General features: G+C 38.2%; 1 protein-coding gene across 1 annotated transcript in view; it reads left to right on the forward strand.

Moving 5' to 3' along the window:
- LOC126263188 (COP9 signalosome complex subunit 2) overlaps positions 1 to 23479 on the forward strand; it is a 99066-nt gene extending 75587 nt beyond the window's left edge. The window contains exons 8-9 of the mRNA XM_049960245.1: positions 1164 to 1305; positions 22952 to 23479. Of these exons, the coding sequence (XP_049816202.1) occupies positions 1164 to 1305; positions 22952 to 23096 (287 nt within the window). The 3' untranslated portion in view covers positions 23097 to 23479. The remainder of the gene's footprint in view (positions 1 to 1163; positions 1306 to 22951) is intronic.
- The last annotated feature ends 1064 nt before the right edge of the window (positions 23480 to 24543 follow it).

Raw genomic sequence — 24543 nt, forward strand, 5'->3', positions numbered from 1 at the left:
GACTCCTGAGATAGGTATTTTGGAAGCAGATCTCAGATCGTATTATGCTGCTAAGTTTTAGGAATTTGGAATGGCTTACTCTGACTTCACCAAACAAACTATGGGTGATAAAGGAGACTATGAATCTTGGAAGTCATCCACACACGCATCTTACAAGGACTGTAATGTCCTTCGCCAGCTCCGCATCAACCATAATTGGCCGACTCATAGTCGCCTCCTCTGTTGCGAGGACTCACCCCACTGTCGTTGTGCTTCCCGTTTGCCAGTGGTCCACATTCTGCTGGATTGTTCCAACCTATCCACCCTGCGACACTCTCTTAATCACCCCGACTCGATACCCCTGGTCTTAGGACATGATGCCTCAGCAGCTGGCTCAGTTTTACATTTTATTCGTGACGTAAGCTTTTCCTACTCTCTTTAAGGGAAGGCACTTAACCTTATTGGCCCATTGAGGGGTTGGCAGAACACTGTTGCCTCTTCTGCCCAGACTTGGCTGTGGCTATCTGGGCTTGGTTATCCAACCTGGTCATCACCCTACCTGCTCTTGTACTTTTCTTCCCCCTCTCACATGATCCATCAGACTTGTTCATCTTTTATCTCTCTGTGCATTTTTGACCCATCCATGTTGCTAATCTTTTGCAGGGAATTTTTGAGAGGAGTACCTATGGTAAGTGGTGGGGGCTGAGGGATGTATGTCCCCTCACTGCACATTGCTTTTGGGAGCTTCTGGCTGCTCTCTAGATGGGGCAACTTGCCTGCCTTTCGTCGTCTGTCTCCCTTTCTTGTGTTTGTCCTTTATCTCACCTTTGTTGGTGTTTCATAGACCTTTGTATTTTATTCCCCTGGCTTTTGTATGGTAGGTTATCTCTTATCTACAGTCATGCAGATGTGTTTGTCTGAGGAAAAAGGCTGATTACCTGGTAGTTTGGTCCCTTTAATCGTCCAACCAACCAACCAGCCAATGAGTAACCTGTAGCTCAAGTAGAAGACGAGAATTGATAAATGAAACTTAAACTGCAAAATATATATCTGTGTGTGTGTGTGTGTGTGTGTGTGTGTGTGTGTGTGTGTGTGGAGCATACTGTTTGTGGTGGTGGTGGTGGTGGTGGTGATGATTTCTCCTCACAATTTCAGCAATTTGTTATTGTAATTTTTGGTTCCAGATCTGTTGCGGAATATAAGAACACAAGTACTTATTAAGCTCATCACACCATACACACGAATTCACATCCCTTTTATCTCTAAAGAGCTGAATATTGATGCAAGTGAAGTTGAGAGCCTACTGGTGTCCTGCATTCTGGACAGGTAAGCTTACTGATAAAATCTAAAGAAATGGCATAATACGGATTTACTAAGTACCCTGTAGTAAATGTTGATCGCACCAGCAAAAGTAGATTATACAGTAGCTCTTTTTGAGCAGACTGTTTGCAACATTAACACTGAAAATATCATTACAATTTGTAAGCGCACCTAAATGTTATATTTTAGCGATTAAAATGCTGCTGCATAAGTTAAAGGTAGTTAAAAGTTCAGTTTTAGTGCATCTGCAGCTGTAAGAGTGTTAGTATGTGTGTGTGTTTATAGCAACTAAGTGTATTTTGTTAGAACATTGGTTTATTTTTATGCTGGGGTAGTGAATATAACCTAACCATGTCTCAGTCTCTACCATAGTGACAGTTAAACTATGCACGCAAACACATCTTTGCTCTTCAAACATGTAGTACCTTAAATTTTAGCTTATTCTGTAATATTTAATACACTGTCTGACAAAAAAATGGAGACATGCAGAAGGGGAGGAGGAAATAAACTGAAATTTCATAGGCAGAGATTGTATGTGATGGTGTTTCAGTAATAACAAAATTGAACCAAATTTACAAAGAACTTAGCAGTGGAACCCACTTATCAGTATGAGACTGCACCCTTTCTGGCCTGGGTGCATGAACTGATTATGTTGGGAAACATGTCATATAGCTGTTGCATCCTCTCCTGAGACAGGCTGGACCACAACTGTTAAAATTGGTTCTCGATATCCAGAACACTGACATTGGAACAAAGTTGACATCCTGACTGATGTTACATATTTTGTCAGAGACAGTTCTGGGGATCTTGTTAACCATGGGAGTACCTCAACATCACACAGGCAGTTCATAGAGACACGTGCCATGTGTGGATGAGCATTCCCTGTTGAAAACTGGTACCACGATACTGTTGCATGAGAGGTTACACTTTTATGATTCAAGGTGGCCATGACATTGAAAGGTTACTTATCTGTGAATCCTATTCTGCACTTGGTGTATCATTGAGGAAAGTTCATTGGTTTGCTGTAAAACGAGTTTTATGGAAAATATTCCAATAACATATACCACACAATTTGTAATTAATGTGACTTTTTTCAAATTTATTTTCACTATTAGCAACATGAAGACCAGTTTTGGCCCTCAAATAAAATGTTTATCTCAGGCAGGCTCTTCCAACAGCCTGTTAATCTGTATGACAGTGGCAAATTACCTAAAGTGTACTTTCACGTATGAAGTCTCACAGTTTAATATCAAAATTGGCTTTCAATTACGCAGTCATTGAATACAATAAACTTTCTGATTACTTATAGAAATGAACACAGACGTGTCCAGAACCACTCGTACAGCTGTATCGTGGTACCAATTTCCAACAGGACAAGGAATTTATTGACAGAATGAATCAGATTCATGATGTTTCTACGAGGGCTGTTCAATAAAAAATGATCATAATTTTTTTTTATTTATCTATCTTTATTTTACAACATACCTTTACTTATCCTCATAATTTTGATGGTCCTTTTCAAATTAGTCTTCCATGAATGCGATGCACTTGTCCCATCGTTTCTGCCAGTCTTCAAATACATGCTGGAAACCATTTTCTTTCATTCAAAAGTGGCTCCGCAGCCTTCACCACTGCTTCTGATGACTGATAATGCCTCCCACAAAAGCGTTTCTTCATGTTAGGAAATAGAAAAAAAGTAACATGAGGCTAAATCTGGGCTATAGGGAGGGTGAGGGATGCACTTCACATTGATTTTGGCAAGATTTCAATAACAACATTGGCAATATGTGGCCGTGCATTATTGTGTGCAGCATCCAGCTTGCTTCACAGAAATGTGGTCTTTTGCGCATGATACGGACTTGCAATGTTTTCAGGACATCCCTGTAGTATTGTCCAGTTACTGATGTGTGTGCAGGTACAACAGGCTGATAAACCTTCCATGAATATCAAAGAATGAGATGACCATAACTTTTCCAGCAGAAGCAGCCACTTTTGCTTTTTTGGCGGTTGGTGATGAAGGAGATTTCCACTCTGAGCTTTGCTTTTTCCTCTCAGGATCAAAATGATGTAGCCAAGTTTCATCAGCAATGATTACATTTGAAAGAAACTCCGGATCTTCCTCTAACATCAACTTTAACTACTTGCAGACCTGCATGTGAAATTCCTTTTGTTCAGGAATCAACAGTCTTGGAACCCATCGTGCACAAACACGTGCCATGTGTAATTTTTCTGTCACCAATGTGTGGGTGGCACCCAATGAAATGTTCAGTATTTCAGAAAATGATCTTAAGGTAATTCATCGATCCTCTCTCCAATGACAGCAGCAGTGTTGATGTTTTCTTCTGTAAGAGCAGTAACTGGAGCACCGGGTGCACTTTCCTTTGAAATTGATTGTCTCCCCTCTTTACACATTTTAAACCACCTTTGAGCTATGCTGTAGAGAAGAACAGACTCTCTATAGGCCTCCCAGCTTGCTATGTTGTAACATACAGTTGTGCTATCAGAGTTCCCTCATCCACTAACAGTCATGACCTGAAGTCATATCCTATGGCTTCTGAGGGGGCTCGTGACAGTTATGTACGTGCGCAGCTATTGCTGCAGTCTCTCATCTCAGACTATGTATGCTTCTTTTGCTTACTTCTCACGGTGGCAGCCTTTGATGTTCACCCGGCTACCCCCCAGGTTCTGCATGTCATTTATTTTAAATAACCTTTGGGCTGAGGCAATTTTTGTTCCTCTTCTGGATTGACCTTTATTCTAATTTTTTCTGTAGTGTGGACAGACTGAGGAAAAACACCTTAAATAATACCTACTGCATGCAGTGTTAAAGATCACCTGCACACAGTACCTGTGTAGTCTCGTGCACTTCAAAGACAACATGGTAGCCAATCTGTGTGGTGAGATCTTTATGTATCAGCTGAAGATTTGTTGAGATGAAAGCAGAATTTCAAAGCCACATATTCTTCCTCACGTGTTACCACCTTTGCAGCGGTAGGCGATACTGAACACGTCTGACCTTGCCTGCCTCTCATAGGCAGGAACCAGGTGTCCCAACAATGAAACTACTACGGCGTGTTTGTTCCACATTAATCTAACAGAATATCATACGATTAAATTTCAGTGCGAGAAATTATGACCATAAAAAATTATGGTCATTCTTTATTGAGCATCCCTCGTACTTGATTTTGATCAACAGCGGACCTCTGTGGAGATGTAGGTCAGGTCATGTATTGATCAGGCACAGACTAAAGATTTTTGGATGGGGTGTTCTATTTAAGGACTTGCGTATGAATGCTTTTGGGTTTGGGAAACTACATATTTGTCTGAAGAACCTATATGTTAGAATTTACTAAGTTTGGTAAACTATATGTCTCAACAAAGATGAGATTTACAAAGTATGTAGTGAGTTAATAAAATACAAAAGCTCACCGAACTATTTTGTATGTCTGTGCTGATAATTACTAATTTACAAATACAGTTGTCATATTGAAAATTATTATAATTTATGCAAGTTCTTAATTTATTAATGAAGGATGTCATTTGGCCTAGAAAAATTACAACAGCAAAAGCATAGTGTCAAACTTTATAACTAAGCAGGTATAATGGCACAAAAGGCAACAGTAGTTTTGTGTTTCTAAACTTCAGTACCAATTAGCTTTTAAATTACTTAGTTTCAGTAAAATTAAAGCATGTTATTGTAAAGTCTGGAGTCATGGATCTACAGTGATATCTGTTGATATGTTCACTTTGAATGATTCTCAGTCAAAATTCTGTATTCCATTTTGTAGTAAGATTTTCAGGTAGTAGTAACTTTTAATCAGAATGGTTTCTAGTAAAATTAAATGTGCTATTGTAATCAGCATGTGAGTAATTGCAGCCTGGATAACGAGTTTGCATAAATTTACACGAAGTGCCATGTGATAAACATTTTGAAAGATTCAAGCATATATTAAAGATGCATTATGCAGAAGAGTAAATTAAAAATCAGTACAACAGAAATAAATATTAGTAGTAGTGGAACAGTAGCAGCTGGTCCCAGCTTGCTATGTTGTAACATACAGTTGTGCTATCAGAGTTCCCTCATCCACTAACAGTCATGACCTGAAGTCATATCCTATGGCTTCTGAGGGGGCTCGTGACAGTTATGTACGTGCGCAGCTATTGCTGCAGTCTCTCATCTCAGACTATGTATGCTTCTTTTGCTTACTTCTCACGGTGGCAGCCTTTGATGTTCACCCGGCTATCCCCCAGGTTCTGCTTGTCATTTATTTTAAATAACCTTTGGGCTGAGGCAATTTTTGTTCCTCTTCTGGATTGACCTTTATTCTAATTTTTTCTGTAGTGTGGACAGACTGAGGAAAAACACCTTAAATAATACCTACTGCATGCAGTGTTAAAGATCACCTGCACACAGTACCTGTGTAGTCTCGTGCACTTCAAAGACAACATGGTAGCCAATCTGATGTGGTGAGATCTTTATGTATCCTTTTGGTAGAGGCCTCAACACCACAGGAGCACACTGGTATTCCTGAGCTGCTAGGTCCCAATGCATGCCACGGATGAGATATGAGTCTTCCTGGGGCATCAGGACTCCCAGCAATGTCTCTTGTGCCAAATGTTCTTTCTGTGACTGGGTGGCATCTGTGGGGAGAGCACTTGACTGGAGCTGGTAGTATCAAGGCTGATGTGTCGCACACTATGTGTACCAAATTAAACAAAAACATTGGCCATTCTGATGTGAACATTTCATCAGAGAGGTATAGAAATTTCAATGTGGACAGTTATAATTCTACTGATTTCCCTACTCTGGCTGCCTTGTGGGTAGGAGGGACAAGTCAAATGATTGGGATGAGACAATTTATCCAGTATGTGATGTGTACTCAAACAGATGGAGATACTTTTACTGCGACAAAACCATTATTTTCTATGTAACACATTGAAAATAAATTTGAAGCAATTGAGTCTTTGGGAAAAATCTGGATCGTTATTGGTTAAAGCCTCCAATGCTGCACAGTCTGCAGATTTTTAGGCATATGAATGAGTGGGTGATATACTAGTGACCAGTGCTCCACATAAAACTGTGAATATGGTCCAAGGAGTCATCTCCCAGAGAGACCTTACCCTCCAGACAGATGAGAAGCTAGAAGCTAATCTGGAGTGGCAAGTCGTATATTTCATTCAGCGTGTACAAAAAGATCCCAAGGATAACCAGCCATTCAGTTCTTCTGTAGTTTTAAAATGCTACTGACTTTTAAAGAAATAGTTCTATAACAGCTGTGGATAAGACAAGATAAGATTTCACATCTCCTACCAGTCAGGAACACTAATCGTTGCCAGGAATATGTATTGTTTTTATGGTGGTGCTGATAGCTGTTAACAGAGCCCTCTGTTTTTTAAGTGGGTCTTCCTTGACTGATTTTTAATACATAGTGACTCAGTGGGCAATCTCCAGGTCATTGACCGACATTACTCTTTACCCTGTGGTCTCTCCTATTCATCACTTTCTTGCTGAATTCAGTCATACTGACTGCTCGATTGTCTTTCTCAGAGTCACAAGTCTTGTAGATCTTCCAGGGAATGAAGTGGCAGAGTGTTTTGCTAGAGAAGCAATCCCCCTCCCTCATTCACTTCGACAATCACAAGTGCTGATTTTTAGGTGCAAATAAGACCTCTTTGCACTTGCAGATGGAATTACATCTGACTCTAACAATCTCTGCACCGTCAAGGACTACTGCTGTGTGCCACTGCTCCTTCCATTCCTCCTGGAAGGAATCAAACATCCTATGTTGCCTCTGCATTGGTCACACCAGGCAAACTCATAGCTTTTGTTATGTAACAAGCCTTGCAGACATTGGTTCATATCCTCCCCTTCCTTCTGGCCCTCAGTGCTAATCATTATGTTCTGAATTCCTTGCCTCCAGTATTAGCAAGCAATTCATGGACACTTGATCTGGTTTTCCATTTTCTTTGTGAAAGTTGTTTTTATTCTCAGATGTAAGGTTTTAACCTATCTTCAGGGTGGTTGGGGTTGGGGCATCATCCCCCACTGCATCTTGTGTCTGTGGGACTCTTCCTCCTTGACCAGTTCACTCTTTCATCTCTCTTTTACTCTGTTTTAATTGCTTTTAGATGCACTTAGCCTCCTTTTCTGCTGCTTTTGTTTACCTTTTTAGGGGTAGTACTCTATTGAATAGTGGGCACTCCTTACTTCCTTGACTGTAATGGATCATGGGTGGGACAGCTGTGGGTGCGACGCCTCTCATTGTGCGCAGAGCCCCAGGGACACCCACCTGCTGCTTTGTCTACTTCTCTCATCTCGTTTATTTATTTATTTTTTATTTTCTTTTCTTTTTTTTCTTTTTTTATTATTGACCAACTTGTGTCCATTGCGTTTTAGTCTTCTCATTTTTAGTGTTCTGAATCTGCTCTACAAAGCATTCTTTGCTCTGTAATTGTCTGTGACCTTCAGTGGACTGGCAGTGGTTGGATGTGGGCGAGGTCTCTGTCTCCTTGGTCAAGTCCTGGGAGACCCCTCGGCTACTGTGACTTCATGCCTGCATGACCCATACACTTCTCCATAAATACTAGTATTGCCTTCATTGTCTTGATTTTACAGCTCCTATGTACTTTTGTCATCAGAACACATTCCTGGTGGACATCACTAATTTTGAAATAACTTGGATTGAGGGACTGATGACCTTCCTTTTTAGTCTCTTAAACCTCAACCAACCAATCCTAACCAATGGCTCCCATTACCACGATGCTAGGAGTAACATCACTGTGACTCTCCAAAACATTAAAAAATGGGACCTCTCACCATGTCACTGCCATATTCATTGACAGTAGTCATACAAGTTAGGACAGTTCATCGCTAACACAAGGCAACACCATTCATCAGTATTCCATGATTCCTGGTCACAGCACCACTCCGATAGCATAAGTTTGTGTAACTGAGTAAATGGCAGCCTATACCTGGGGGTGAAAATTCCGTAGTCCAGATGTTGCTAGTCTCAGAGCAATGGCATGGGATGATGTAGAACATTGTAGGGAGTCCATTACTTGTTCTCAGAAGACAGGTGCAGATATGAAGGAATTACAGTGTGATTCGTGCACAATATGGCGATCCTCCCTTCAGATGATCAGACTTGGTTGACCAGAACCTTATCAACATCAGGTCACTGTCACATCTGAATGCCTCACGTATCTAGATATTGCGTGATTCAACTGGCTGACCAAATGGGTACACATAATGAGACCCCTTTCAAACTCTGTCAGGTGCTGATAATGTTGTCTCAGACAAGTATATGGCATATATGTCCTTCACAGTGATCACTCAACAGCTGACACGGACTTGTTAGCAACACTAAACACAAATAACACCAATGCACACATTTTGCCATTCAACCTCTCAGGGAGAATTGCAACTCAAATCATTTACATATGTGCTGATGATGTGTATGAAGTTACAGTGATGTCTGACCATGCCTTTTGACTTCTTCACTTTGTCATGCATCACATCTTAATGATTCTTCTGTAGATTACATGCCAGTAGCCTAAGCCAGCATTTGTGAACAAAAAAAAAAAAAAAAAAAAAAAAAAAAATGCAATTTCTTGTAGAACAGTTAATCAGGCAGGCGGTGAGGCAATTGGTCAGTCAGTTAGTTATTTGCTTGTTTCATGGTTCATAGTAGCAACTTCTCACTATACTATGTCAGTCAGTTTCACAATTATAGTACACTTTGTCAAGAAAAAATGTGACATGCCAACACTGACTTTTAATCTCTCTCTCTCTCTCTCTCTCTCTCTCTCTCTAACTCTCTTTCTCTCCTCTTTGTCCTCCTTTTTACAACCCCCCCCCCTCCTTCTCTCAAACACCACACTCAAATAAACTACACATTCCACAATTCTTCTGTGGAGTTTGGTTTCACCTTGGTACTAGTTAAACATACATTGCACACAGTGCCTCCTCCTCCCCCAATTTCTGCCCATCTCCTTCTCCCGTCTCTCTGCCAATACACTTATCCCATGTCTGCCCACCTTGATGCTGCTGCCCTGTCTGCCCACACCTTGTTCCTGCCCCCTGCCCCCCCCCCCCCCCCCTCCCCGCTCTGCAAATCTCACTCTCCCTCCAGATCTCTGTCAATAGTCTCCATCCCTCTCCTCCTGCCCCAATCTCCTTACACCTCCTCCCTGCCCTCTCTCCATCGATCTCCTCCTCCTCCTCCTCTCTGTCTGTCCACTCCTCTATCCATTTCGAAGTCTCACCAGCGATGCACATCTGGACGAATAGCTCTGTGTAACAGATTGATAAAATAGGCGACACTACTGCAACACACCTGTCATGGCAGGCAACCTACACATCAAGGGCTGGGAAGCCGTTTTCCATGTGATGTGTGGGCTGCGTTAGTGAAACCAGTCAATAAGACAAGCCGATACTGCTACTACTACACAAGAAGACTGTCTTACAGCGAAGCCTATATACAGGGGCTAAAAAAAGTGTTTGCCCATATCTCCACTAGTATTGGATATCAGAGGTTATAAACTTTACAGTGCCAATCCTTGTGAAGTTTGCTTTTTGTGTGCCATATTTTGTTAAAATTGATCCAGAGGATTTACGTCACTGGGTAGACGATCAAAAATTTTTATGTCTGAATACCTCATTTGTTTCTGTGCCACAACGCCAAGTGATAGATAGCATAAATAATTTCAACTTCTAGTGTTGTATTTATGAGTCTTAACAGTTATTTTGAAACGTTGATTGATTGTTGACAAAAAAACTTCATTAGAGAAAACTGTGAGGTTGTTTTTATATGCCCAGCTGTGTAAAGATCTGTCAACAAGGGATTCTACGTGGACATCACATATTATTTTTATCATGGCTCCTGTGGAGCAAGCACTTGTTCCTTGATGAACAAGCGTCACTGACCCTCTCCGCCTCGCCCAGATATTAGTAAGTCAATATAAGGAGAATAAGTTGACTTTCTTACATTTTTAGCTCCAAAGTCTTCTATTATGTATAATGTAAAAGTTGATGAGCCTAGATGTTTAAAATGACTGGTAACATGTGACTACCAGTTAAGGTTCTTATCAAGATAAACACATAAGAATTTAGGATATTCTGGTCCATTTATTATATTATCCTCAAACTTGTTTTTTCTGATCGTGTGGTCTTGCCTTGTGCACCACTAAATTGCACTTACCTGTGTTTTTTTTTAATTCATTTACGATCCATTTCCAGAGAACTGGTTGGTAATTTTCATCAAAATATTACTTACATTTTTCAGTATGGTGATTACTCCATTAGGCTTCATCAAAATACTTGAATATTGAACAGAGACAGATACTTCTGCTTCTTGGGTATATAGGGTGTGCATAAATACAACAAAAGGCTTTAATACCTTTAAAACTATGCTAGATATTAACAAATGATTTTCAACATATGATAACTCGTAAAGTTTTGTTTCTTCATTCATACACAGCAATGTGTGCACCCTTAGTGGCATGGTTAATGTATAGTTGGAATTCCATTTCTCTCAATTCACTGTTAAAGATCTCCAGAGTGATATGTTCAAATGCATTGTGAATGCATGCCTTAAAGTCTTGTAGATCCCTAACCTTGGTTCGGTACAGCAGATCCTTTACAAAATCCCACAAAAAGATGTAGAGTGGTGTGAGGTCAGGGGAACATGGCAGCTGTGGAATTGGACCATCTGGTCCAATCCACTTATCTGGAAACTGTTTCCATAAATGATATATGCCAGTAGTTGCTTGGGATGGTTCCATACCATGTTCGAAAATTTTGTTGCACTTTGGTGTTGGACCTCACCTGTATGAACCAGGCCAAATACAAATCTGCTGTGGCTTCCACATTTTATCAGGTTTTCATGTTTGATTTTGCATCAAAATTGCATTACCTGGAAGGGGGAGGGGGGGAATTGAGTTTACGTGTCACATGTGGAAAACCATTTGTTAATATCTAGTATAATTATAAAGTTATCAGAGTCTTAGACTTAAGTTGTAAAGCTAATTTGTAGACACTCTGTTCTGTGGAAAATCATTTTTATATAACAAGGACAGAGAAGACCCAATATTGATCCCTGTGTTACACTTGCAGATATTATTCACCAATCAGAAGGTGCCGGCTCATTGTGTATACCCTAGAGTTTCTCAGTGAAACTCACTACACCCTTTTATCTAGATATGATGAAAATTGTTCAGCACCAGGAGTTTTGACACTATAATGTTTGAGCTTGTCAAGTAGAGTACTGTGAACAGCACAATCAAATGTTTTGGACACATCACAGTGGACAACATTTTGTTCTTTAAATTTGTTATAATCTGGTTCATTAACTGAAAAATTGCATGCTCTGTTGAGAAACAGTTTTGAAATCCAAAATGAGACTAAATATTTTATTTTGAAAGAGGTATGTTGTGGTGGTTGCATACGTAATATTGTACAATACCTGAGAGATGTTAAGTAGTGAGATTGAGTTGGTCAGTAATTATTCTTACCTGTCTTACCATTTTTTTTTGTAAAATGGTCTGCCAGTAACATATTTCAGTCTTGACGATTTTACTTCCATTGGGATCGACAACCTCTTAATGTTTAATAAAAGAATACATTCCCGCTGTAGGTTGTATTGTGCTTTATTAAATTCATGCTGTTAGCTAACATACAATGGAATACGATTTTTGGTTTTATGTTTGTAACTTAAAGAGTGTGAAGAACACAATATTTAATACTTTATGTAGTGAATGGGCTTGACAATGGCTCATGGCCAAACTTAGCTAATAACATGATTTTAATAGTGCATAGTACAGCCCACAATGGACAACATATTCTTTATTTATATATCAGTCTGCCTGGAAGTATCCCACAATAGTGGTATATTTGCATATGCGACTATATATGTTGCATGTAAGTGAAGACCAGATTTTCAGTGCATTACTTGAGCTACTGTCAATTCCGTGAGAGTTAATGGCTTTGAGGAAGTTAATTACATTGGTTCTTAATTTCTTTATTGGGCTGATGAGTACTTGTGATTTACCTGCATGCTTGCAGTGTTGCTTTTTGTGCGTATTCTCTTTCTTTAATGCTTGCAGTGACCATGCCATTCTTCTAATCTAAGAAGTGATTATTAAATATTTGTGATACATCTCTTTCATCATCTTCTACTTTCACAGCCTTATTGGACTATTTCAGGCAATCATTTCTAGTAGTCTTCTTCAGTAGGTTTTCTTTCTGATTTGCCCAGTATCTTTTCATTCATTCTGATTTTTTTGTCATTCCCTCGCCTGTAAATAACCTCTTCTGAATTTTCCATCTGTATTTTTTGTTTAAATCTTGTTTTTATGTTTTTCAGTTTCATTAAAGTCTGTTTAGTTTTGCGAATCGCCCAGGATTAATTCTAGCTCTTTCATATCCTCCCTGGAGTCCTTTATCTGTCCTACTTGTTGCTTTGTGTCCCAGTAATTCTTTATAATTTTTCTGGGTAATCAGATTTCTGGTGTCCTCATAATGTGACCAGGAAGAGAGATCCTTTTTTTTCATATAGTATCTCTAATGGGGCTCTAGTTCACTGGATTATCATACTATGATGCACAATTGATTAACCTACAAAACTTAGCTGGGTGTACAGTTCAAAAGCCATTAAGTAAAAGTGTAAGATTGCCCAAACCAGTATCTATAGAGCACTTCAGAGAAAGTTTAAGAAATGTTAATTGGGGAGATGTGTATAATGAGCGAAATGCTAATGATAAATGCAACATATTTCTTGATGAATTTATATCCCTTTTTGAACATTGTTGCCCAAAAAAATTACTAAATGTAACACCAAACAGCTTTCAAAGAAACGGTGGATTACTACAGATATTAAAGTATCTTCAGAAAGAAAAAGACAACTGCATGAGACAGCAAAAATTAGTGAAGACATAGAAGTAATTTTATACTATAAAAATTATTGTAACATACTGAACTGAGAAAAGTTGTCAGAAAATTAAGAAATATGTTTGTTAGAGATGAAATTAGCAACTCGAGCAATAAAATTGAATCAATATGGAGTGTTGTTACAAGGGAGGCAGGAAAAGTAACCACTTGGATAGGTAGTATTACTATTAAAGAGAATGGGACAATCTTAACCAACAGTACACAAGTAGCTAATGTATTTAACCACCATTTCTTAAGTGCAGGTGAAAAAATTTGTGAGAATAGTTCAAAAGAAAAAGCCAAGCAGTACTTGGAAGAGTCAGTTTTGGGAAATCCTAGTCAGTTTTGGGAAATCTTAGTCAGTTTTGGGAAATCTTAGTCAGTTTTGGGAAATCTTAGTCAGATTAATTTTCACCTAACAACCTCTTGTGAATGAAGCAAAATCATTAAATCTTTGAAAAATAAATGTTCTGTTGGAGTAGATGACATCTCTAAAAAGATATCACAACAACGTGGAGCAGTTACAGCTGATGTTCTGAGTCACAAATGTAAGGAATCACTAACTCAAGGTATTTTCCCAGACGGGTTAAAATATGCCATTGTCAAGCCTGTCTACAAACAAAGGGGACACCACAGATGTCAATAATTACCTCCCAGTATCCTTGGTTACAGCATTTTCAAAAATTGGCAAGAAAGTAATGTACTCAAGAGTGGTTAGCCATCTTGACTGTAATGGGATACTTAGTAAATCATAGTTTGGATTTCAAAAATGCTGTTCCACTGAGACTACAATATACAGTTGCACTGTCCACATAATAGTCTAGAAACAGTAAGCCAAAAATTGATTATTTTAGGACACTCCTCAGAGACATTCACTGGACTGATGTTTACAGCGTTCATGGCATGAATGAAAAATATAACATTTTTGCTAATAAAGTGCTTACCTTATTCGAACACTGCTTTCCCCCAAAACTTACCAGGGTTAGAGCAAAGTCTACAAAGAAGCCATGGATTACTCGAGGAATAGGGGTATCTTGTAAAACAAAAAGAAAACTGTATCTGTCACTCCGAAACATTTCCAATGTCGATGCTATAGCACATTATAAGAAATACTGCAAAATATTAAAGACTGTAATACGGATGTCAAAGCAAATATATTACAAGGAAAAGATAGTCATATCAGATAACAAAATAAAGACAATATGGGATATAGTGAAGGAGGAGACCGGTAGAACCAGACATGAAGAGGAACAAATAGCATTAAGAGTAAATGATACATTGGTGACAGATGTGTATAGTGTTGCAGAACTTTTTAACAAACATTTTATAACTGTTACTGAAAAGATGGGGTTGTCGGGTTCGGTAGATGCTGCTATGGATTACCTTAGACCAGACATTTCAAGTAACTTCCTTAATATGAATTTGACCCTCACTACCCCAACAGAAATAATGTCCATCATAAAATCTTTAAAATCAAAAACATCTAGTGGGTATGATGAAATATCAACAAAGTTAATTAAAGAATGTGATTCTGAGCTAAGTAACATATTAAGCTATCTGTGTAACCAGTCGTTTATTAGTGGAATATTTCCTGAATGGCTGAAATATGCTGAAGTTAAGCCACTGTTTAAGAAGGGAGATAAAGAAATAGCATCAAATTTCCGTCCAATTTCACTGTTGCCAGCATTCTCAAAAATTTTCGAAAAAGTAATGTACAGTCGTCTTTATAACCATCTTATCTCAAATAACATACTGTCAAAGTCACAGTTTGGATTTCTAAAAGGTTCTGATATTGAGAAGGCTATCTACACTTACAGTGAAAATGTGCTTAATTCATTAGACAAAAAATTGCAGGCAACTGGTATATTTTGTGATCTGTCAAAGGCATTTGACTGTGTAAATCACAATATCCTTTTAAGTAAACTAGAATATTATAGTATAACAGGAAATGCTGCAAAATGGTTCAAATCTTATATCTCTGGCAGGAAACAAAGGGTGTTATTAGGAAAGAGACATGTATCAAGCTATCAGGCCTCATCCAACTGGGAACTAATTACATGTGGGGTCCCACAAGGTTCCATTTTGGGGCCCTCACTTTTTCTTGTGTATATCAATGACCTTTCATCAGTAACATTACCAGATGCCAAGTTTGTTTTGTTTGCCGATGATACAAACATTGCAATAAATAGCAAGTCAAATGTAGTCTTAGAAAGATCAGCCAATAAAATATTTGTGGACATTAATCACTGGTTCCTAGCCAATTCTTTGTCACTAAACTTTGAAAAAACACACTACATGCAGTTCAGAACTTGTAAGGGGTGTCCCAAGAGTATATGTCTAACATACGATGACAAGAAGATAGAAGAAGTGGACAGTGTTAAATTCTTGGGATTACAGCTTGATAATAAATTCAACTGGGAGGAGCACACCACAGAACTGCTGAAGCGTCTTAACAAATCTCTGTTTGCAGTGCGAATTTTGTCAGACATAGGGGATATAAAAATGAAAAAGCTGGCATACTATGCTTACTTTCATTCCATAATGTCATATGGGATTATTTTTTGGGGTAATTCATCAAGCCAAACTAAAGTTTTCCGGGCACAAAAACGTGCAGTGAGAGTTATATGTGGTGTGAACTCAAGAACATCCTGCAGAAGCCTGTTTAGGGAACTAAGGATACTAACTACTGCTTCCCAATATATTTATTCCTTAATGAAATTTGTCATTAAAAATATATCACTTTTTCAAACCAACAGCTCAATTCATGGAATCAATACTAGAAATAAGAATAACCTTCACAAGGATTTAAAGTCACTTAGTCTTGTACAAAAAGGTGTGCATTATTCAGGTACACACATTTTCAATAACTTGCCAGCAGCCATAAAAAGCTTAACAACCAATGAAATTCAGTTTAAGAGAAGCCTAAAGGATTTATTGGTGGCCAACTCCTTCTACTCCATTGATGAATTTCTTAGTAAAACCAACTGATTTGTATATAAGTACAACATAACTTCTGCACAATTTCAGTGCAGTAATGTGTTCATTGAAAATTTGTGTGTGTGTGTATTAGTATAATCTAACTTCTGCACCATTTCAGTGCAGTAATGTGTTCATTGTAAATAAGTATTACAGTAGTTGTATTACCTTATAAATAAATAAAAAACTTTTTTATTTTAAATTCAGTGCATTAGTATTTGTAAAATGACTCTTAGTGTTCATTAAAAAATGACGATCATTCCACTTGGGACCTGTGGAATGGTACATTAGCTTATTTGTTTTAGTTGTAAATATTTGTCATGTATTGTTGTTTTTCTGACATGTTCCACATCCTGGAGGACCTCCTCACTACGGATCAATTGGAATGAAAGTAAATCTAATCTAATCTAACAGTAAACTGTCAAGAGTAGGAATTTTCTATGACTTATCCAAAGCAGTTGATTTTGTGCACCATGAGATTATGTTAGAGAAATTATAATTCGACAGTATAAATGGACCAGCATGTGAATAGTCAGTCATTTCTACACATAAGGAAGCAAGAAGTTTCTTTATATGGTTTAACTGATTTAAGGAAGTTTCCCACTTCATCTAACTGGGTTTGATCTTGGGTCCCCCTTTTGTTCTTGATGTATGGTAATGACTGCCCTTCTTATCTGAAACAAGAAGCTAAATTGACACTGTGTGCCAATGATATGAGCGTCATTATTAATCCAGTAAAAGAAACTCCAATAGAAAATTATACAAATAATGCCTTTGGAAAAGTTATTGATTGGTATTCTGTGAATGGACGTGCTCTGAACTTTGAAAAAACGCAGTACATCCAATTTTCTACTCGAGGAGCACAGTTCCTTCAATAAATATAACACATTAGCAGAAGTCAATAGCCAGAGTAGAGCATACTAAGTTTTTGGCTGTACATGTAGATATGCGCGCGCGCGCGCGCACACACACACACACACACACACACACACACACACACACACACACACGAGTGTATACCTGTCCTTTTTTCCCCCTAAGGTAAGTCTTTCCGCTCCCGGGATTGGAATGACTCCTTACCCTCTTCCTTAAAACCCACATCCTTTCGCCTTTCCCTGTCCTTCCCTCTTTCCTGATGAAGCAACCGTTGGTTGCGAAAGCTTGAATTTTGTGTGTATGTTTGTGTTTGTTTGTGTGTCTATCGACATGCCAGCACTTTCGTTTGGTAAGTTACTTCATCTTTGTTTTTAGATATATTTTTCCCACATGGAATGTTTCCCTCTATTATATTCATCACTTTTAAAAGAGTTTGACTTCCTTATATCACCTCTGATTGAACCACCGCCTTGTAATGTTAAAATTTAATTTTTATTGTTAAGACATTTTTATTGTATGTAGTCCATGTTAATTTTTGAGGTTTTTATCATTTTGTTAGTTATTACTTGCCATGCACGTTTCTTATCCAACTTGTATGTTAAAATTTCAGCTGCTATTTAAATTGTTTCACTGTTTTCACTTTCCTGTTATTTACTGTTATGTGGCCGATTATAGGTGGATCTCAGTCTTTTCAAATGATGTGTGAACTCCTGTTTCTTGTGCTGTATTTTGTAGGCTTTTTATAGTATAATGTGATTATTGATGTCTTCTTCTTAACATAATGTTTTGTAAATATGTCCTCATTGTGACACATCCATCAAATGCAACAGAAAAAATTAAAATTAAAAGTAAAAAAATTGCAGAATAGTTATAAAATATTCAAAAGGATATTTTATTCAAATACCAGTAAAAAGTGTGATACTGTAAACTAAAAATAGAAAAACATCTGAGCTACAGCAATAAAGTGCTTTTGGCCAGATCATTTCTGATTCTTCACTTTTGTAAAGATTAAAAAAAGAAAACTGAGACTTAAAGAATTTGACATTTCCAGTGTGTTTCACAAATACCTTTACAAACATTTGTGGCATATTAGACCAAAATAAAAAAAGATCATATAGATATATGTCCAAAACTCCTCCATTTTACACGTAATGTAATCGGAGCTTAAGGTCAATACATTAAAGGTAAAAGTCAACAGAAGTGTTTAATCACTAATTAAAATTCATTTGTGATTATCTCGTTGCAAGTCACTCCACCTGATTAAGTCATTGTACTGTCAGTGGTGATATGTTGTCATGGAGTCATTTTTATATAATTTGATATTCATATACGTTTGAGATTAGTTTGTCTTGAATGTTTCCCCTGTGTAGTAGAGTTGACCTACCTGATGAATGTTCCATCTACCCAAGTTAGGATATTCATTTTGTGAGTTGGCAAATGTAAGGTCACATGAATGGTAATAAATATGTGGCTATATAAAAACATGTGTTCAGGTAGAAGACATCCAATACTGTTCATAGTGGCGTTGCTGGGATAGGATCCATAGCTCTGCAAAAGGTGGAGTGACACAGACCTAGAGTTGCTCATATCCCTGACCAGGAAGAAAGCATTCTGCAGACTGCCTGACAAAACAAATCCAGGTAGTGGCACATGATATATTCCATGGCATGTGATACGTGTTGTACTACCACGTGGGGCAGTTGATGCATTTGAATCATCTCACCCTTGTACAGGGCTCTTGCTTACCAATAATTGAGCAGGAAAGATCATTTTCCAGTGGCTTCTTGCAAGAGCTGCCAAATCCTTTGTATCTTCAGTCTTGTTTACAAATGAGGCAACATTTGGAAAAGATAAAATACCAAATTTTCACAAACGTTTTTTGCTGGTGGAACATATCCCATGCCATCAGTCTGACTAGTTGTTGAGCAGCCCTGCCAGAGTGTTTCAGAACTCTGTAATTCTCTCTCTGCATGTTGAGTGGTGTTGCTGCACTCTTGATGTAAAGGAATATGTCAGTTCCTGTAGATAACATATCTTCTAAATTTTGTTGAATTTCATGCCATGTTTCCATTTCTAGTACAGGAAATGTTGTGTTTCCAACTGAGACCTTTGGGTCCATAGTTGAAGTGTAGGAAAGCAGTCTTACTGTAGGAAATGGTCTTGTCTTCATTGTCTAGTACAGTCTGTTTTTGTGTGAAGCTCATTGTGGTCCCAGCAAGCAGCGCCCTAAGTCTAATCTGTGTGTGAATGAAAGAGGTGTTATTAAGCTGATTGTGTTGTGTAGAGTTGAAGGTGATGCCATGCTCATATTCTACATCTACATGACTACTCTACTATTCACACTAAAGTGCTTGGCAGAGGGAGTATTGAACCACCTTCAGACTATTTCTCTACAGTTTCACTCTTTTTGGAAAAATGAACACTTAAATCTTTCCATGCAAGCTCTGATTTTTCTTTTTTTTTTATTACAGTGGTCATTCCTCCCTATGTAGGTCCAAGTCAACGAAATGTTTTTGCATTTGGAGGAAAAAGTTCTTGATGGAATTTTTGTGGAAAGACATTCTGTTGATGAGAAGGGGAAGAAGGTCCAGAAAACAGGAGATGGAATCCAGGGTGTAGGTTAGAGCATTTAATGCAGCTCAGTAAAGATGTGTATGAGTAAATGACAGAGAAAAGTTAGGAACCCAATTTGGATTTGTTCGGCAAAGGTCCGCCACACCTGTCTTCATTGTAGAATAGCACCAAAACTCCCACTCATCTTGAGGAAATAGAAAAAATTTTCCACCAGCGGCATGTCAAACAAATAGTTCTACGAGGGTGGTCTGAAAAGTTCTCGGAATCGCCACGAGAGGTCAGCCCTAATGCAATGAGTTGTTCGTGATGTTCATTGGACTGTTGCCTGTAAACATGTGCCATGTCAGTGCTCTTGGAAGAGCGCATTGGCGATGATGTCGTTAAGTTGTTCCCATGTAGTGATTTGCGAAGATGGAAAAGTCGAGATTCGATCAGTAAAGAATGGTATGAAAGCAAAGCACATTCATACCGATTTCCAGAATACACTGGGGGACTCTGCTCCTTCATATTTAGCTGTTACCAAGTGGACAAATGAATTTAAATTTGGTTGGGAGAGATTAGATGATGATCCGCACAGTGGTCAGCCAAGATGTGTCACTATTCCAGAAATCGTTGCAAAAGTGCACAAAATGGTCATGGAGGATTGCCGATTGAAAGTGCGTGAAGTTGCTCATGCTTGCCAGATGTCATCTGAAAGGGTATCTGAAATGGAAAAAATTATCTGCAAGATGGCTGCCACGACTCTTGACACATGCCCACACATATGTGCTGTGTCACCATGGCAAAATTACATGAACTAAGGTATGAATTGTTGCCATACCCACGTTATTCACCTAATAATGGCTCCATCGAACCTCCATCACTTCCCACTGAAAAGTTTTCTTAGTGGATGAAGATTCACTTTAAATGAAGAATTGATAGCCAGAGTTGACAACCATTTTGCAAGCCTGGAGGAAACTCGTTTTAGAGATGGGATTAAGGCACTGGAACATCATTGGACGAAGTGCATTAATCTACAAGGAAACTACATTGAAAAATAAAAAAAGTTTCAGTGATGTAAGCACTTTTTTTTCTATTCTTTTCAGAGATTTTTTCAAATCACCCTCAAAAATTGTGTAGCAGTTGCGAAGAACATAGTATTTATAATCACTCTCAGCAATATAATGCCAGGATAGACCAAAATCACAATGTGGTCGAACCACTGTTAATTATTTCTAGAAATGTGGAGAATTCCAGATTGAATAAAAAGTGTGTGTGTCCAGGATTCATGCCCCCCCCCCTTGCAAATGCCTATAGATTTCATCTATGTAGAAAGATTTTCGTAAAGATTGCCATGTAATGATTTTCTGTAGGTGCCAGGAACCTCAAATGTGCAATTGAGCGTAACATCAGGCACTTCACTGGGAACACTCCTCATCCAAATTTGAAGATTACCTTTAGAATGTTACAGTAAGTACTGGGTGAAGTCTTCATTTGAACAAGTAAACACAGGGTTCAGGTGTTGCCCGAGAGGGTGGGACGATTATGCACGTCTGATTGATCCTCCACCCCTCACATGCTTGCGCCACATATGAGATGGTTTACATCTGAATTTTTGGGTGAGAAGTTACTTGCAAGGCTAATTTACAGAAAATATCTGTGTAACTAGGCGTTTTCTGGCCATTCCATATAATTCCCAAATTTTCGTTTGGCCTTTTAGGGTAAATGTTTGTGAAAGACAAAGCTGTCAAGAAGCTGTAGGTGCTGTTACAACAATCAGTGGAGAAATGGAAAGGTAGTTTGGACAGTGCAAATGGTTACAATTACAATATTTGTACTTCTCTATCAAAAGATACAATTGTTGTGTTAGAAAGATGGGCTTTGCACATCAGTACGTAACACTGAAAAATCTAAAAGCTTTACCATGATAATTGACCTTCATTCGGAAGTTACAGAAATTGAACAGGTATACATCATTGAAAAGGTAAAACCATGTACTGTGCACAAAAAATTTGAAATTCTTGGAACAAGGCAAGGACACTCTTCAGCATTGCTAGGCACGAAACAGACTCTCTAAGGCAAATGATACTTATCTCCCTAATGGCAGTAGCAGTGAGACAGATGATGTTAAATTTGATTCACTGACCACAAAATTCAGAGTTCTTCCTAGATGTAGCTGAAAACACAATCACAAAAATCATTAAGTCACTAAAAAGTAAGAACTGTGGACCTTGTTCATGTCTTGACCAAAGTAATAAAATTCTCTGCTGATTTTGTAGCACTACCCTTTAGTTTCCTGTGTAACCAGTCAGAGCCAAGGTGTAAGCCCTGAAATTATGCAGTCATAACAGCTACTTACAAAAGTAGAGATAAGCAACTGACCTCTGCCTACAAAAGCAGATTCCCCTGCCCTATACCTAACAGCTACATCTCCTGCGTGCACCTCCACAGGCCACACCATCGTCACCCTTTCCAATTTCCTCATGTGCTGTTCTTCCCCCTCTCACTTTGCTTTTTTTCCATCTTCCCACCATCTACCCACCTGAGATCACTGCTTGCCCTATTAGACCAGCACAGTAGCTTCTGTGAATGACATGCCTAATTTTTGGCATGGTAAAGGTGTTTGTAACCTTTGTTCACCTAGACAAATAGTGACCAGCAGCTCACGAGCAACCAACATTTTGTAATTTCATTGACCAGAGATCCAGAGTTCCCTTTATTAATTTGTTGGAACAAGGTTTTTTTCGCGCCAAAATAGTAAAATAGTAGCTTTGTACGGAAGAAATTCAATGATATGACTCATTTGTAAGTCTGACCCGAAATTTTGTAGTAATATGTATTGAATATTGCGATTTTATGTATATGGCTAGCTTGAAGTTTATGCCACTCTCCCTGGAAACAAGCACATATAAATGAGTTAATGATGAGTTTAATTCATACACCTCTTTTCCTGTGCTTTTTTTTTAAAAAAAAAAAGAAGAAACACATAACTCTTAGTGAATAATGAAATTGTGAAAATACATTTGTTTTTGCTTTCCACAAGCCTTTGGCCACTATTAATCTACTTCCGGGTCACTATTCCTATAGGTGAAAAGAGGTAACGGACATCTGTGAGGAGTCAGAATCTGATTTAGGTGAAAAAGTTTTCCGCCACCCCCCTCTATCTCTCTCGTGTGTGTGTGTGTGTGTGTGTGTGTGTGTGTGTGTGTGTGTGTGTGTGTGTGTTAATATCTTTAAACCCTTTTTATTTTATGCATTATTCTCACTTTAGAAGAGCATTGCCATATTATTTGTGCTAATGACTTTTAATTTTGCCAACAGCACCATCCGTGGTCGCATAGATCAGGTAAACCAGGTTTTGGAGCTGGACAAGCAGTCACTCTGTGCTACGAGATACTATGCACTGGACAAGTGGACGTCGCAGCTTGCAACCCTACATGTGGCAGTTGTCAACAAAATGGCGTAGGAACTACACAGTTTCTCCTTCCCTCCATCCAGATGTGTCCTCTGTGTGAAACTCAAATACAGAGCTGAAGTCTTCATATCTACAGCAGTGTCATTTCACATAGTAATGATACTCTTCATTTCATCCATTGTTTCTACAGCACTGCTACAGGGCATTTACTTTCCTCCAGAATGTGAAGAAAGATTTTCTGTGATTTTTAAAATGTGAAATACTTGTAAAATGACAATTGGTGTTAAGTGAAGCAACATTAAATTATAATAAGTACTTTTGCTGTGTGCATACGTTGCTGTGAGGGATGACAGAAGCTAAAAACATGAATTTTGCAGCTGTCACAAACAATGTGCTTTCTTCCAAAGGAGTAAAAGAAAATTATTTGTCCTTAATATGTGTTGTTACATTATGAATGACCTTTCAGTGTTTGAAGGACTCTTTGGTTAACTTTTATAAGTTAATGTTATTTATATCGCTGTGGTGCAAAAATGCTGGTATGTTTGAGTGTACTAAGCATAGTTAACAGGAATTTTGTTGAATGTCTACAAAATTAAATGTGTTTGAAAAGTAACATTTAGCAAATAACATAAGTTTTGTTCTCACAAAGTGGTGAACATTTGAATAGAATGTTTAAAAGAACAGCACTTCAGCTGGCAGTGAAATTGCTATTGATGGTGTTGTGTACCAAAATGCTGGAGTGACGAAATTTTACAATAGTAGTCTGATAATTCGCTCACACACACACACACACACACACACACACACACACACACACACACACACACTTGTAGATGAAACCCGCAACGCACACTATTTTATCACAACGTATGGTTTAAGTCTCAGTCAAACTGTCAGGATTTTGACTTGTGTCTGCACGTGCTGCACCCCACCACACACACACACACACACACACACACACACACACACAACTTAAATATTGTTTTGTGTGTGTGATGCTACAGGGTCTAATGAGTGAAAAAAAGGAAATGTTAATTACATATTACATATAACAAGGGTAATACAGTTAATTTACATATCGTATAATACTGTACAACAATGACAGACAGGTAAAATATGTACGTAAAATTCTATACATCTGTGTTAAAAATGGGAAGCAGCAATCATAAAAAAAACTAAAGATCAGTGACACAATAGTTCATTATTGTTGTCTCCCAAAATATAGTCAGCAGATTATTATTATTATTATTATTATTATTATTTTATTAAAATATGGCTCCTTTCCACACTGGAAAGCCCCATAGCTAAACCCTCATCATCCTTACCTTCTCACAGACTAAAAACATAATTTTCATTTTTCTCCCCATCCCTCCTTTTATTATTATTATTTATTATTATTATCACTACTAATTCAATACTTTCATTCTTTGAACTTCACACAGGAAAGAAATCTCGCCTAGTAAAACAGGCTACCTACTGGCAAACTATTGACGTACTT

The sequence above is a fragment of the Schistocerca nitens genome, chromosome 6, assembly GCF_023898315.1.
Source record: "Schistocerca nitens isolate TAMUIC-IGC-003100 chromosome 6, iqSchNite1.1, whole genome shotgun sequence".
NCBI classification, from domain to species: domain Eukaryota; kingdom Metazoa; phylum Arthropoda; class Insecta; order Orthoptera; family Acrididae; genus Schistocerca; species Schistocerca nitens.